The 15803-nt window shown below is 46.1% G+C and overlaps 1 protein-coding gene across 4 annotated transcripts in view; it reads right to left on the reverse strand.

Annotated features, from left to right (window-relative positions):
- LOC116628296 (protein HIRA) overlaps positions 1 to 15803 on the reverse strand; it is an 89154-nt gene that overhangs the window by 61963 nt on the left and 11388 nt on the right. For 2 of the 4 annotated variants that reach the window (XM_032398531.1, XM_032398529.1), the window contains exons 1-4: positions 8723 to 9897; positions 6541 to 6860; positions 5415 to 5505; positions 3958 to 4052 (exon numbers count right to left, since the gene is read on the reverse strand). In XM_032398531.1, the coding sequence (XP_032254422.1) occupies positions 3958 to 4052; positions 5415 to 5470 (151 nt within the window). In that variant the 5' untranslated portion in view covers positions 5471 to 5505; positions 6541 to 6860; positions 8723 to 9897. Of the gene's footprint in view, positions 1 to 3957; positions 4053 to 5414; positions 5506 to 6540; positions 6861 to 8722; positions 9898 to 15803 lie in introns of those variants that run through there. The other 2 variants (XM_032398530.1, XM_032398528.1) reach the window with 1 other exon arrangement.

Genomic DNA, 15803 nt, shown 5'->3' on the forward strand with positions numbered 1-15803 from the left:
CTGACAAAACCCAGCCTGGTTCAATCTAGCTCTGTACTCCCCTGGGTCTTTCTTGAGGACCCTCTAATGAGGCTTCCACCCAACTGCACCAACATGAACAGCACTAGCCAAGGCCATGGGCACCAGCCAAGGCCATGGGAGGCCTCCATGTCATCAAGTCCAATGGTCAATATCCTCAGTCCTCACCTGACCTCAAGACAACATGTGATACACTGCTCGATCGCTTCTCCTTCAAACGCTCTCTCCACTATCTTAACTGGCCTCCTCTCCATCTCAGCCTCTTTCACTGGTTCTCATCACCCTCCGAAACCCAGCCTCCACCCTTGGCCTCCAGTCCCATGTACTTCTCCCCTGTACTCAACTCTCACATATCAAAATGCCTATGCAGCAGGGTCACTTACACCTCTGCTAGGCAATGCAAACTAAACATGCCCCAAAGCCAATTCTAAACATTTCCCTCAGCAAACATTTCTGTCCCACCTACACACCTGCCATCAGGTGATGGCAACTGCATCCTTGACACCCACCAGACCACAGTCCAAACCGTCCTGATTCCTTTGCTTATTTCACACCCTACATCCCATCCACCAAGAACTCTGTATCTGACCACTGCTCCTCCTGACTTCCACCGCTATGACCCAGGTCCACTGTCTCTCACCGAGATTATGTCAGCAGCCTCCTCAGTGGTCTCTCCAGTGCTGCCTGTAGTCTGGGCAGCTGCCACAGGCCTCCTCACTCCTCTACTCAAAATCCTACTGAGCCTTCCCATCTCACTCAGAGAAGAGCCCCTCACAGTGGCCATGTCCTAGCCTCACGTGGTTCTGTGAACACACGAAGCACACATCCACACTCCAAAGCTACTGTCCCGTCTATTCCTTCAGCCTGGAAAGCTCTTTGGATGTGCACACAGTTGTCCCCTAACCTCCACCTGGTCTCCTCTTGGATGTCACCTTCTCAGTGAGGCCTCCTGGAAAACCCCATCTCATTTTGTTCCTCAGCACTTATCTTCTAGTTTCTGATGTGACTAGTTGTCTGTCTCTCTTATAAGAATGTAAACTCCCTGGGGGTAGAAGAGCACCCAAAATATACCAGGTGCTCAATAAATATTTGTTAAATGAATTTGGGAAAAAATAGTGTCTATTTTATTCGGTCTTTCCATTTATGAAGTGGTCATTTTATCTCTCTCAAAAAAGGTTTGTGGTTTAAGTCTTACAGATCTCATACATTTCTTGGTAAGAGTATTCCTGAGTATTTACAGTTTTTCTTCCTGCTGTATAAGAGTCTCTTTGTATCATTAGATATTCTAATTGGCTATTACTAGTGAAAGATGAATAATTAAAAATTTTCTTATATGAGACCAACTCAATGACTCATTATTAGCCCTAGGTGCTTTTCAATGCTTTTTAAGTTCTAATAGCTGTGTGCTGTAATATTTGCCATCGGTTTGAAAAAGACATTTCACGTTAAGGAAATAGCTTCCTACGGCCATTTAAAAAATATTTTTATTAAAAACTGAGGCTAAATTATCTAATATTCCTTTCAGAACACCTCCTAAGATGACTGGTTTTTTTGTGTTTTATTGTTGTTGTTGTTTTGTTTTGTTTTAAAGTAGGCTTCATGCTCATCTTGGGGCTTGAACTCACGACCCTGAGATTAAGAGTCACATGCTCTACCAACTGAGCCAACCAGGCGCCCCGAGTGTCTTTTCTTATTTAACCTCCTAGTATGTTGTTATAGTAATAGATTCCCTTTACAGAAAATTCTTCCATTATAAATCATATTTAGTCAAAATGAATTACTGTTTTCAAAAGTTACCAAATTCACAAGCATTATGTTTCTGATTTTTCTATCTTTTTTTCATATTCATCTAAGCTTTTGTTTTACTGTTATTTTTTTAGGTTTTGGAAACCCAGGGTGACAGCTTCCTTTGAAGAATAAATAGGTCTACATTCTGGAATAATTTTTCTTAAAAGCTTGAAACAGTGCATCAACAAACCAAAAAATAACTTAGGATCAGGAAGCATTACTGATGATTCCAATTTTTTCATTGGTTACTACTGTAAGTTTTCCTAACCTTATGGTATCAATTCTGAAAATTTATATTTTCTAGAAAATTTTATTTCTTTTAGCATTATTATTATTATTTTTTAGTTTAATAAACATTATGCTGTCCTCTGTGATAATTTTTTCCCTCTAGGTTAAATGTTTTCCTAGACCCTTTACTTCTAATTTCATCTAGGTTTTTTTCTTCCTCCCCTCCCCCACCAATTAAATATGCCAAGTATATGTTTTCCACACTTCACTTTCAAAGACCCAGTGCTTTCTACTTATTTATTTCTGCTTTTTCACTGGTTTTTCTTCTTAAAGAGTTCTGCTCATAACTGCTATCAGGACCATTGAACAAGGAATGGGTGTCCCTGCTGAAAGTGGGCAACCCTACTTGCCTAGTAAAGGAGAGCACTGGGATGGTGCGCCTGGAAAGAAGTTGAGGTTATGGCTGAGCCCATGTCTCAGGTTAGGGAACCCATCAAAGGCCTCACTGAGGCCCCACCACACACTTGAACACCTGCATGGACACTTTCTCCAAGTTCCGGAGGAGCCCAATTAGACTCTGCTGTGAGCAACTGTGAATAAGTGAGGTTAAGTTACACATTTTTATGGTTATCAACAATTATACAATGCTACTCTGCCAGCTTTCAAAAATGTGGACTTAATCTATGGTCACCAAGAAGTGGGTCTGTTTACCTTTGAAGTGTCTGTAGAGTACCTGCAGGGCATAAACTGTCAGCGGATTACAGCCAATGCCTTCCAAACCACTCACTCTTGCCCCATCTTCTCCCAGAGCTCCAGGCTCAATTCCAAGTCTTGTGACATTCTTCCCTGCCCCCACTTCCCAGACTCAGCACATCCCACATTGAATTGGAGTCCATCCTGTAAGCCCACTATCGTTATGGTCTAAGAGAGGACACCATTGGCTATGCAGGCACCAGCTAGGAATCTCCTTCATCCCTCCCCGCTTTGTCCTAAGAATTTCCCAAGTCGGTCTCCCCCTCCATCCCAATTATCATCCCAGGCCTGGTTCAGGCCCTTGCAGTTTTCATCTGAACCACTGAAACAAGCTCCTTTTTTACCTGTCTGAATGATCTCCCTCTTACACCTCAAAGCTTTTAAAAGCTCCCTGTCTCTTTCACAATAAAGGCCACCTTCATTAACAGGGAACACAAACCTTCCATGACCTGGCCCCTGACACTCAGCCAGCTCCACTCTGTACTGCTCCCTGCCTTGTATGTAAAGATCCAGCTGTGGTGAAATGCTGCTGACCCACCATGTGCACCAGGCCTTTCTGGTTTCTGCTGTCCCCCTGTCTGGGAAATGCTTCAGGCCATTCTTGGGCTAGACCACAGGCTTTCTGCGGTATAGTCACTCTAGCATCCCTGGAATCTGAGTGTACAGCACATGGCTTTTGACTGCTCTTGACTGACCTTCCTCCTCTTCAGTCCAAATCTGTAAAGATGTGCCCCTTTCCAAGTCTATGAAACACTTTTCAAATATACTCAAGGTCAAGTAAAAAACTTTTCATTGGGCCCCTTTTCATGTGTGCTGGTTTCTGTGGAATAAATAAAGTGTGCTTACGGACTTAGTGATCCACTGATGAAGGTAGTGATTCAGTTCACCAGGATAAACAGCAGAACATGGGGAGTTCTACATTGAAGATATAAACATATACCCAATGAGGGCAGGAGTGGGGTCACTGAGTGCAGCTGGAGGCAGGCAGTGGGTACAGTGACTACACAGACCTTGAGGGAGAGGCAGGGTGTGACCGATGGTGATGGGGAGGGACGGCCCAGACACAAGGCTGCTTTAAGGACCAAAACAGTCCACAGGGGCCATGGAGGTGCTGCTGCTGACCTCAGACAGCTGCCAGGGCCGCCCACCCCAACAGGCAGCCCCACTCACCGCCTGAGTGACTCCGGAGGATAGAGACACATCGCCACTGCTCCACATTGGCAAGCTTACCACTGGAGCCAAACACGGTGCTGGGGCCGATGTACCTGTGTGAAAGAGGAGTCAGAAAGGCACTCCAAGCATGCTCTAGGCACTGCACAGAGATGCTCACTGCAGCATGGCTTATCATGGCAGACAGAACAAAGCAAAACCAGACAATGGCTGGAAAGCATCAAATTGTTGAACAACAGGGGCTGATTAGGTGAGGTATGTTCCATGCACTTAATGAAATACTACATAGCCATCACAAATCTCATGGTAAGAGACAGTCCACTGCGTGGGGAAATGTTCACCATATATAATTAAGTAAAAGAAGCAGGCCACAGGACATCCTATACAATATGACAGACACCACTATGTAAAGAAAAAAAATACATGTAAATGGGTATCATCTATGCATGGAAAATGGATCAGAAACACACACATGAAAAATACCAAAATATTAACCATGGCTTTCTTTGGATGGTGATTTTTATATATTTTCAGATTCCCAAATTATCTGCTGTGTTATCTATGTTGACTAAAGCAGCAAAGCCAAAAGTCTTTTTAAAGCTCTCTTGCAAAGCACTCAAAGCATGGCTACTAGCTCCTGCCATGCAAGCAGTCGAGTAGGTCCTCATGGACGTGGCGCTGACACCACTGATGCACAGAGCCTCTGTTAACACACTTTGCTCCCACAGTACTCTTTACAAACTCACAGAGGAGCTCACTGAGTGGGCCAAAGGAGACAGCATGCCTCTGCTCGCATGGCCATAAGCAAGAACACGGAGGTCCACTCTGGCTAAGCAGTGGGGTAAGGGTCTGGTTCCCTAGTCTGACTAGCCCCCAGAGTCACCTGGGGAGCTGGTCATGGAACAGAGACCCAGGACCCACCCTGAGAGACTCTGCCTAGAATTACAGAAAAAGTTTTCTAGGTGATAGTTAGTTCATTGTGGGTACAGAGCAGGCACTCTCAAGGGGGGGCTCCTTAGAGTCCCAGGGTGGGGCTGGCTGACAGAGAATGAGGTGAATGGCAAAGAGGGTAGGCTCCATCCAGATCCCCTCCCCCCGCCACCCCTGATTCCATCAGAGCACTTTGACTTTTACCTATTCTGTATGTTGGGAAATTTCATTTGAAAAGCAAAACAAACAAAGCTACCAATGTCAGCAATGCAAAGGATTAATACTGCTTTGCCGGTAGAAACCCTGCAGCCCTGTGAGGGGGCGACTGAGCAGGTCTCCAGGCAGATGGGTCGCCTCCCCAAGCCCTAGTCAGGCCCCAGCTGCTCCTGGCCTATGTGTGCTTCCCGCTACTCAGGAAGTTTGGAGCTCTAGGGACTTCAGTGCCAGAGTGGGGAAAGGTGACTGTGATTAAGACCAGCAAAGAAGCTTCTAAAAATAAAATGTGAAGAAAGGAAAATGATGCTTACGTAGCCCGCTTCCACACCATAATCAGTTTGTCATCTCCCCCAGAAGCTAAATACATCCCACTGTTTGACCACCGCACACAGTTCACACATGCTGGGAAGAAAAAAAAATAGGGTGATGAAAATCCAATAGTCACGCCCATTTGCTTTATGCAGAGTCTGGCAAGATGCAAAGGGTTCATAAAACCTATTCTCTCTCAACTATTCAAGGCATCCACTGTGGGTGAGTCCCAGAAGAAAAATTCAGATTAAATACTATCCTACTTGTGCTGTAATAACAAATGACCAGGACAGAGTTTGGAAGGGAAAAGTCTACATAACCTGAGAAGTGTTAGTGCTGGATGAAACAATCAACAGGAGGTGGATTTCCATGAAAACTGGTAACTAAATCTCATTATTTCAAAAGGGCTATCTCATAATGAGATGTGTTTCTGGGCAGGGAGGATTCTTGAAATGAGGGCATGTACTAAAAAGGCTGAAATGCCCTTCCCAAAACTTTCAGGGGAGCAGCTTGCTAGAGCATAAAACTCTGACTTCATCCCATCTGTAGCCCTTTTAAATTTAGATTTTCCAAACTTGTCAACACTGCAGGTTGACTGGTTCTGCACTTATAAATTAAGACCAGCAGAAATGCCTCCTAGGCCCCCGATGGGTTAGAGCCTCTGGGAGCACTCACAGCTTGGCCTTTGGGAACCCTGCAATAAAAGGGACACTGTCCAAGCTGTAGCCCACACATGACCCGTGAGTGACTTGTGCTCCAGGTCAGAGGGCAATGAGGCACGCTGGGAGAGAGCAAGAACACACAGAGCTAAGGAAGGGGACATAGCTGTTAATGGAGCATCTCAGGGGAGGTAGCTAGGTTGGAAACCAGAGCCAGATACAGTCACCCTGATGCTCAGAAGCAGGAAACTAAGGCGCTAAATGTAGGAAAGGAAACCACAACACTGTCCGACCATCAAAAGGATCCTGGCAGAGGGCCTCAGAGTGACACAGTGGCAATTCTGAGACATTTTGGTGAGTTGTCTTTAAAACACCCTTCCCCAGAACCCTACTGCTTCCAGGTCGCTGGCCCCAAAGCCCCATGGAATCAGGCAGTAACGACTCATGAGCAGGAAATCACCAGAGGTACCTGCAGACTGTCCAAAGATGGTTCTGTGGGCGGGCCGAGTCTTCTGCCGAATAACTCACCCAGGTGTGCAGCCAACATCTGTGCCTTCAGACAGCAGGCCGAGGGGAGTTACCGCCGCACGGGGCCTTATCTTTCTAATTACAAACACATGTGCTAACCTTGGGCACTCTGCCAACACGCAAAGCCTGCAAAGGGCCACTCTGTAATACCTAAGTGATTGTCCATCTGGCAAAGCATCTTGGGAATATTTTCATCCTTCTCGTCATCCTCCTGGAGGACTGGAGACATATTCCAGATCACAACCTTCCCAGAATCCTGTCCTGGAATGAAGGAGCAGAAATAATTCAATGTGCAAGAAGTAGAAATTTGGTATTAACTCTGAGACATAATCCTCACTTAGCTTTCATAAACCATAATGGACTAGATTGGAGGAGACTAAATTTGCATTACTAATTTAACTTATAGAATAGAAATGAAGAAAGATAAGCGCTGATGGGGATCAAAAAGCATGTGGATTTAGGAGTACAGAGAAGCCAACCTGACTTTGAAAAGAACTCTGGACCGAGCTCTAGTCTGTCCTCTAACACAGATCCCTCAGGAGCCCCTAGAAGGTCCTCATCTCTGCCCAGGACCCAGACTCCTCATCTGTAAGTTGAAGAGCTGGAAAAGCTGATGTCCCAGGGCCCTTTCAGGTTTATGCACAGGAACCCTAGCAACCAAGGGCAACAGCACATCCACGCCAGTACTTTGATCCCTTTCCAGGTGCTGCCTAGAGTCCAGGGTTGCTCCCAGAGCTGACTGGATGCTTTGAGACCCAAGTCTAAATGAAATGTGCACTAAAGATAGGAAAAAAGGCTCATTCCCTTCTTATCTACCCTTTGCCATCACCTACAGATGGGAGATCAATCAAAAGAGGGCATTTAGGGATCCTGGGGTCATAAGGTTATGTAATACTCTGCTAAAAAATTTATCTATGCATTTTGGCAATGATTTTTCTTTTTCTTTTTTTTTTTTTTTTTGCAATGATTTTTCATTCTAAGCTTTCCATTTACTGATAACTAATGAAAGTCTGGCCCCTCATTTAACTATTATAGAGGAGCAAAAACCAATAAATGCCTACAAATGGACATGTCAGAATTATCATAAGGCATACCTGAAATTGCCTATTGGCCAGTATATAAAAATATTTCCTAAACAGCTCTTCTTGACCTTACTATATACTGAGAAGGGTGGGAAGGTATGCCTCTTCTTATGGATGAGGAAAAAACCCTGTCCCCCAGCTTAGTCCAGTGGTCGTAGATGACATCAGTGGGTACCTTCTGGGTGCAGTCCACGATGTGCCAGAAGGAGACCATGGGCTCCCTGCATACCCCTGCAGCAGGAAGCCCATAGACAACCCACCCTGCAGCACCTGGCCTGAGGTCCTGGAACTCACAGAGGCACTCTGCAGGTGCTGTCCAGGGAGGCCTTGGCCAGAGGAAGACGCTGCTCTAGAGTGAAGCTGTCGGGGGCTGAGATTTGTGGGAATGCTACCTTGTGCCACCATATATATACATCTTGGTGTCCTGGTCTGAAAAATGACTGTCTTTCCAAGTAGGGCTGTTATTGGGACACTGTAACACTGGATGAAGCACAGTAATAACACTATGGACCGTATTTTCAAATGGCATGGGCATTTTTACTTGCCCACAGCATACTTCTTCTTTATCTTAGCTGAATTCCTCTGAGCCCAGAAAATGGGCCTAATAACTATACGACTAACTCCGTAGTTTAGTTTAACCACCTCTTCCCCTTTTTCAGATGAGAAAGTACTGCCAGAACGAAGATGAAGACCCAACCTCAACCTCTGGGGCTGGGGATCTATCCAAAGGACCACCTGTCACTCTCCATGTTCAATAAGCTGGGACTTGGAGATGAAAACTGATTTTAATATTAACCCAATGAATAGAAATTAGAAAGGTACACCCACTACCAAAATGTTTATATGGAGCAAACACACTAGAACCAAAAAAGGATTTTGATTTAACCTGTTCAGATAACAGATTATAATTGTACATTTTAAATGGAGTCATATCCATACTGAAAAACAAATATATTCTATCTTCAGCTCAGTGGGCAACCAGGAGAAGCAGAGCAAGGTGTCAGGACTGTGAGTGCTCCCTCTGTTACTCTGTGAACATACCTTGTCCTCCAGTTGCGAATTTGGTCCCGTCAGGGTGAATATCAACTGAAAAAATTGGCTTGCCTGGAAACAAAGGAAAAAAAAAACACACAACATCTATCTTGGCTTATATTCACTGGAGGATAGCAACAAAGTCAAAAAATTTGAAACAGTGATTAGTTGAGTACTATCCCTAATCACTGCTCCTAGGAAAATATAATAGGCTGCTGATAAATTACCTCTTCTAAGAATGGAATGATCTAACAGTTTTAGTTAAAGTATAAACTGCTGAAAGATTCTCCAAGTGACATTAAATAGCTGAGTCTCAAAGGAGGACAAAGCATTCTGTCACTAGCACAACTGAGTCCATAGGTCGCTTGAGCATTTGCAGAGAGGTCCAACGGATAGGAGCTGGCCACTTTCTGGGGACACACATTTGTAAAGGTTATGAGTTGTTAACAACAACAGCTCTAGGTCACAGTGGCTACATCTTCAGCCACCTCTCCATCCCATGGACCTGCACTTGGCTGGCAGCCTGGACACAAGCATCCTGGCCTTTCTGCCTTGCTGTCTGACAGCTGGGTAGGACCAGGAGCTGACTTCGACCACAGGTATCACTTCCCTCATGCTTCTGTTTCTAAAAGCCCTCCTGTGTATTTGTACTGCATCAAAGTTTGTGAAGAGTCAGCCTTCTCGGCATTTCATATGGCTGAACTTCCGCCACAGGATGTGCTCTCTTCAACTGGATGTTCAGTCCCTATAGTGGGAAGAACTGTAGCTACTAGCTCCTGGAGTCCCCACAGGATGCAGACCCACACCAAGACCCCGTGAAGCTATATGGCTAGCTTGGTGGACCAGACTGGCAAAGGAGTCATGACAAATTGAAACCCAGAAGACTGGAAGTATTCCTGGGCCCTGGGCTCTGTGGCTAACCAGTCTGCTTCCACGCTAAGAGTGGCATGTCAATTGTTGTCGAGTTTATCACCACATCCTCAGCTTCTAGCACAGGCCTGCTGAGTGGTGGCTCAGTAACATTTATTCAGTGACAAATTAGAGGCATGACAATACACTGAACATCAGCAATCGCTAATACAGACAAGGTACTGTTGCCAAGGAGTCTCTTGGTTGAGGATGCTCTGTCTCCATTACCCAAGAGGAGTTGGCATGGACACCAGAAGGAGGGTTACCAGCTCTAGAATCACAGGATGGCAAGTACAGACAGGGTAGGGTGGGGCAGGGGCAGGCCGTGGTGCCTAACAGCTGAAAGTCCTGCCAGGGTTACTGTCCAAGTATGGAAAATCAAATATTGGTACCCAAAAAAGGCAATGGCCAGCATGGGCCCCAAGGAATAGACAGCTCACTTTATCTTCTTCCACAGAGCCATACCCCTAAGAGGCAAACTGAGCCTGAGCTTCCACAAGACAACAGGAAATGTGCTCTCCTTCTTGTCATTACACAGTAGGGGGAAACAGCTATGTAAGGCCACCAGCAAGCAGGTGTGCCAAATGCAAGGGCCCTAATTTTGTCTCAAAGAACAAGCAGAAACCCTAGGGAGGTTGGAAATCACATCTCATATTATTTCATCTCTACTACTTACTGAAATCCAAAACAACAAAGGCTGCTGCAGCAGGACCCTGTCATGCTGGCAGCTCTAGCCAGGTCTTTGAGACCCTCAGTTATCTCCAGGTCCACATCTAAGAGCCAGAGCTCTACAGTGACAGGTCAAGTTCAGCCAAGTCGCTACTGATTGCCTTCCTGGAGCACAAACATACAGGAAATTCAGCCCTGGTCTGCTCTGAGTTTTCACTCCAAGGATTCCCAGGACAAGCCCCAACACAGCTTGGCACTCTATGTAGCTTTGAAGGAGCCGGAGCCAGAACCAGCAGTGGAGCGCACTTACAAGGACCCAAGGAGAGAGAGCTATTGCTATTCTTCTTCCATAGTCCAGATGGGCAGACACTAATTAGCCCCATCTTCATCCTCAAGAGAAGAATCCAGAAAACTATGTACAGTAGGTAAAAGGCAGGTACTGAGAACAGGGTAAGAAGGACTGGAAGTTTTCAAACTGGTGTTCCTGTGCCTCTGCACTCAGACCTACACCGGCATGTCACGCCCTTCCTAGGTCAGGTGGTTGCCATGTGTATTAAGCCAGAGAGCCTGACATGCTGCTGCTGAGAATGTGCCATACTTTCCCAGAGGCTGAGGACCTGGGAGGGAAGCAGTAGCAAGAAGGTGGGTTTCTTGACCATCTGGGCCATGACAAGTGTCTGACAGGGAAGCCTCAAGAAAAAAGAAAGGACAATTAGGGCTCTGGGCCCAGGCTTGAGCTGTGCAGACCATGGCATCTAGTGCTGAGACTGAGGTTCAGTGTCCTGCCAGACACCAGAGGAAGGCAACCAATTAGCACCACTAAGAGCCTTGTGAGATTCAGAAGAGCAGACGTCTCCAAGTATGGTGAGGACAGAGACAGGGAGTCTCAACCGCATCAGTGCCTGCCATCTCCACTCAGGACCTTCCCGGGAGGTCCTTGTAGGTGCTAGCCTGCTATTCCTTTCAGGAGAGGCAGAGCCACAGTGGGGTAAGCCCTGTGTAACTCTTCTTCCCAGCCCATGACATGTTCTACTGAGCATCTGATGTGCCCCCTCAAGCCATGCAGGCAGCACAGCCCAGGGTATTCTCTAAATCTCACACTGCCCCGTGAAGTGGATAGTTTTGACATCCTCATTTGACAGAGGGGGAAACTGAGGCACACAAGTTAGGAAAGTTGCCCAAGGCCACACAGCTGCCTCCCCCAGAGCCTGAGCTTTAAGTATGTAATGTGCTGCCCCTCCAGGTGAAGCTGGGAGGGGACATGCCTGGAGATGGCTGGGAGGGCTCGGATGATACTGCCTGGAGGGAACTAATTCAAAGCCCACAGGTGAAAGGTGAAGTAGGGAGTCAGAGGGAGAGCGAGAGCTATGCACACATGCACAACTAGTCCTAATGACCTGGACTTGGCCTTGGACTTGCTATACTGAGCATCGATCACCCTGGACACCTCAGTCCCACAGGCCTGGGGTGACTGCTACCTGGAACCATCTCTCAGGACTCCTGCCCTTGTGTGCTTCCCTTTCCTTGAATTTGGGTTGGCTCTGTGATCTGTTTTAAGTAACAGAATGTGACTGAAGTAACACTGCTCCAGTTCTGAGATGAAGCCTAAAGAAGGTCCGCAGTTCAACTTTTGCTCTCTGGAGGAAGCCAGAGCCCTGTGGCATTTGTCTGGTTCCTTTGGCCAGGTGGTTGCCATGTAAGAAGTCCAAGTACCCTGAGACCACTGTGCTGAGACAACCCCCCCCAAGCTGGCCACAGAAGAAGGGTCAAAGAATCCAGACAACAGTGAGAATCAGGGTCCTGACACAGGACCCAGGGTGAACTCTTCTGGCCCCAAACTGCTCGAGCCATCCCAGCAGATTCAGTGCAGAAATAAGATGAGCTGTCCCTGCTGAGCCTGGCCAGGTTTCACAATCACAAACAAATAATAAAACAGCTATTGTTTTAAACCAGCAAGTTTTGGGGTAGTTTGTTATGCTAATTCATTCACTTTTCTGCCTAAGGCAACTGGAGTTGCATATCTGTCATTTTCACCAAAAAAGTTCTAGCTGACTCAGCATCAGTCTTGAGAACGCCAATGGGGGGGGGGGGGGGGAGAGAAGAGCATTCACCTGGCCATAAGAGTGCTTTTCAGTTCCTTAAGTCTGTGAGATATTGTATTATATGCCCCCTCAGGAAGCACATCAAAATGACTTACATGCAAATAAAAGACAAACCTGACTCCCCAAGAGCACACATAGCTGAGCCTAGGTAGGTGAGCAGAGGGGCTCTGCTGCACAGGTACCCATCACAGCCCAAGTCTTCCCCACCACACCCACTCACAGCATCAATGAGATGTTTTCTCATCCATCCACCTTGGTGGTTGTCTATGAGCCTGCTATGGGACTAAGCAGAGGAAAAGTAAAGCTACGAAAGGCTCAGCCCTGCCCTTAGGATGCTCCCAGTGATGGGTGTCTGCACAAATGGAAAGCTATCTAACTCAGCCTGGGCTTCCTATAGAAATCACTTTGAGTCCCAAAGGCTGAGGAGGATCAGCCAGAAGAGTAGGGAAGGGAATTTCAGGCAGAGGGGACATGGCATAGAAGAATCCTGACAAGCTGCTGCAGAGTGTGTGGAGAGAGGAGGCTCAGAGGATAGGTAGGGCCCAGCAAGACACCACTGAGGAATGCAGACCTTCCTCTACAGCTACCTCTGAAGCAAGGGAACGCTAAAGTCAGACTCACATTTCAGCTCCACATAGCTGTGTGGAGCATGGGCTTTTGCTAAGACCAGAGAGGGCCTCAAGGCTCCAGGGGAAGGCAGAAACGAGGGCTGGGAACAGGCCTGGGTTTGAACAATGAACAAGCGTGGGTGGAATTCTCAGCCCTGACGCTTAACAACTATGCAGCCTTGAGTAAATTACTGAATGCCTCCAAACACCAGTTTCCTAATCTGAATGGTGTGGAAGTCACAGTCACCCTTACAAGCACCTTCTGAGAGAGATCAAGATGCTGAGCCACATTGCTTCAAAGATGCACACATTTCACATGTGAACGTTTCCTAGATCACGATGTGCTTTGGTAAAAGGTGTGACTGGGGTAATGGGCACCATATTTCCTTTTGTAGAGATGGGCCACAGAGTCGATGAAATATTGTAATGTACCTACACAAAGCCACCAGCATGGTATCAGCTCCCTACCTCCTTCCAGCACTAGACTCTGTGGTCCAAGGAATACAGTGATTCACATTCCCTCAGTAGGAACAGACCTCCTTTTTCTAAAGGGCTCTCTGAGGTGGAGCTGAGGAAAAGGATCTATGGCCTGACTAGTTAGAGAACTTTTCCTGTGGCACAATGTTAAATATGAATTCCTAACTGCTTCCTGCATTCCATCTTTCTTTGTACAAAAACAGAAACAAGGGGTGCCTGGGTGGCTCAGGTCATGATCTCAGGGTCCTGGGATCAAGCCCTGCATCAGGCTTCCTGCTCAGTGGGGAGCCTGCTTCTCCCTTTCCCTCTGCCCCTTCCCCTGCTTGTGCTCTCTCTCTCTGTCAAATAAATAAATAAATAAATAAATAAAATCTTTTGTTTTTTAAATAAATAAAGTCTTAATTTTTTTTTTTTTTAAACAGAGACAAAAGAGAAATTAATCCCCTCCTGGGGCCCTAGAGCTGCCAGGCAATCTCACATCCTTTGAATGACAGTGGCCAGCATGTTCTCCCTGCACACCCACCAAAGCCCATTCTCCTTGGGGCTCTGCTTCCAGGTCACCCCTCCTGGACATTGTCTTGTACCCCTCCTCAGACCACACACAGCACCCTGTTGTCACTCTCTCCACAGAGCTACAACAGTTGGCCACTGTTCCCTGCCTGGGGGTTGCTGATCTGACAACTGCAGCATGAATGCTCTCCATCTGGCAGGAATAAAGAGTAAGGTACAGAAACTGGATTTTCACAGAGCGTGGTCAGACAGAATCTTCCTCCCTGGCATCAGGGGAAAAGACTCCTGGAGGAGGCCCAAATGTGGAACTTAAAGTCCGAACAGACAGCACTGGCCAGAGAGAAGCAGGGAGGGCCCAAATGAGAATAGCTGGCCCTCTCGGTGGCCTTCAGATCTTTGGTTTGGGCTCCTGTCTTTGGGCGTTTATGCTCTGACAGCTCACTGGGCAGATCCAACTGGAACATACATGAGCACGTACTGCTGGAATGGAAGCTTAGGGGAAGTTGAGGCCTTTGCCCACTGCACATTGCTCCTGGAAACACTTCTCCTATACAGCCCATTAATACCTGGTTTTAACAAATTTTGGTAAATCTGTAACTAAAAATGAAACACGGGGAAATGTTTGAATGTACACTGAAGACTAGAAAACAGCGCTGAAAGAAATTAAAGACACAAATAAATGGAAAAACATCCTGTGTTCAGGAACTGGAAGACTTAATACTGTTAAGATGTCAATAATACCCAAAGCTCTACAGATTTAATGCAATCCCTATCAAAACTGCAATGATAGGGGAGCTTGGCTGGCTCAATCAGTACGGAGTGTGTGAATCTTTATCTCAGGATTGTGAGTTCCAGCCCTGTGTTCACTTGAAAAAAACAAAACAAAACAAAACAAAAACTGGCAATGACATTTTTTGCAGAAATAGAAAAACCCATCCTATAAATTCTTATGGAATCTCACAGGACCCCGAATAGCTAAAAGAATCTTGGAAAAGAACAAAGTTGGAGGGGCACCTGGGTGGCTCAGTAGTTGGGCGTCTGCCTTCAGCTCGGGTCATGATCCCAGGGTCCTGGGATCGAGCCCCACATCGGGGTCCCTGCTCAGCAGGAAGCCTGCTTCTCCCTCTCCCACTCCCCCTGCTTGTGTTCCCTCTCTCGCTGTGTCTCTGTCAAATAAATAAAAATCTTAAAAAAAAAAAAAAAAAAGAACAAAGTTGGAGTCTTACACTTCCTGATCTCAAAACTGACTACGAAGCTACAGTAATCAAAACAGTGTTACTGGCATGAAGACAGACACAGAGACCAGCATAGCAGAATAGAGAGCACAGAAATAAACCCTTGCATATGTGGTCAAGTGATTTTTGACAAGGGCACCAAGACCAGTCCATGGGAAAAGGACAGTTTCGTCAACAAATGGTGCTGGAAAAAATGAACATCTGCATGCAAAAGAATGAAGCTAGATCCTTACACCATATAAGGATTTAACTCAAAATGGATCAAGGATCCAAATGTGAAACCTAACATTATAAAACTCAAGAGAACATGGGGGAAAGTTTAACGACACTGGATTTGGCAATGATTTCTTAGATATGATACCAAAGACACAGGCATTAAGAGGAAAAAATAGACAAATTGGGCTTCTTGGAAATTAAAAACTTTTGCCCACCAAAGGGCACTATCAACAGAATAAAAAGGCAACCCACAAAACAGGAGAAAATATTGTAATCCACATATATGATGAAAGATTAATATCCTGAAATACAGAGAACTCCTAAAACTCAATGAGAGAAAACAGAAAAACCCATTCAAAAACAG

Source organism: Phoca vitulina, unplaced genomic scaffold (assembly GCF_004348235.1).
Source record: "Phoca vitulina isolate PV1807 unplaced genomic scaffold, GSC_HSeal_1.0 scaffold117, whole genome shotgun sequence".
In the NCBI taxonomy this organism is placed as follows: domain Eukaryota; kingdom Metazoa; phylum Chordata; class Mammalia; order Carnivora; family Phocidae; genus Phoca; species Phoca vitulina.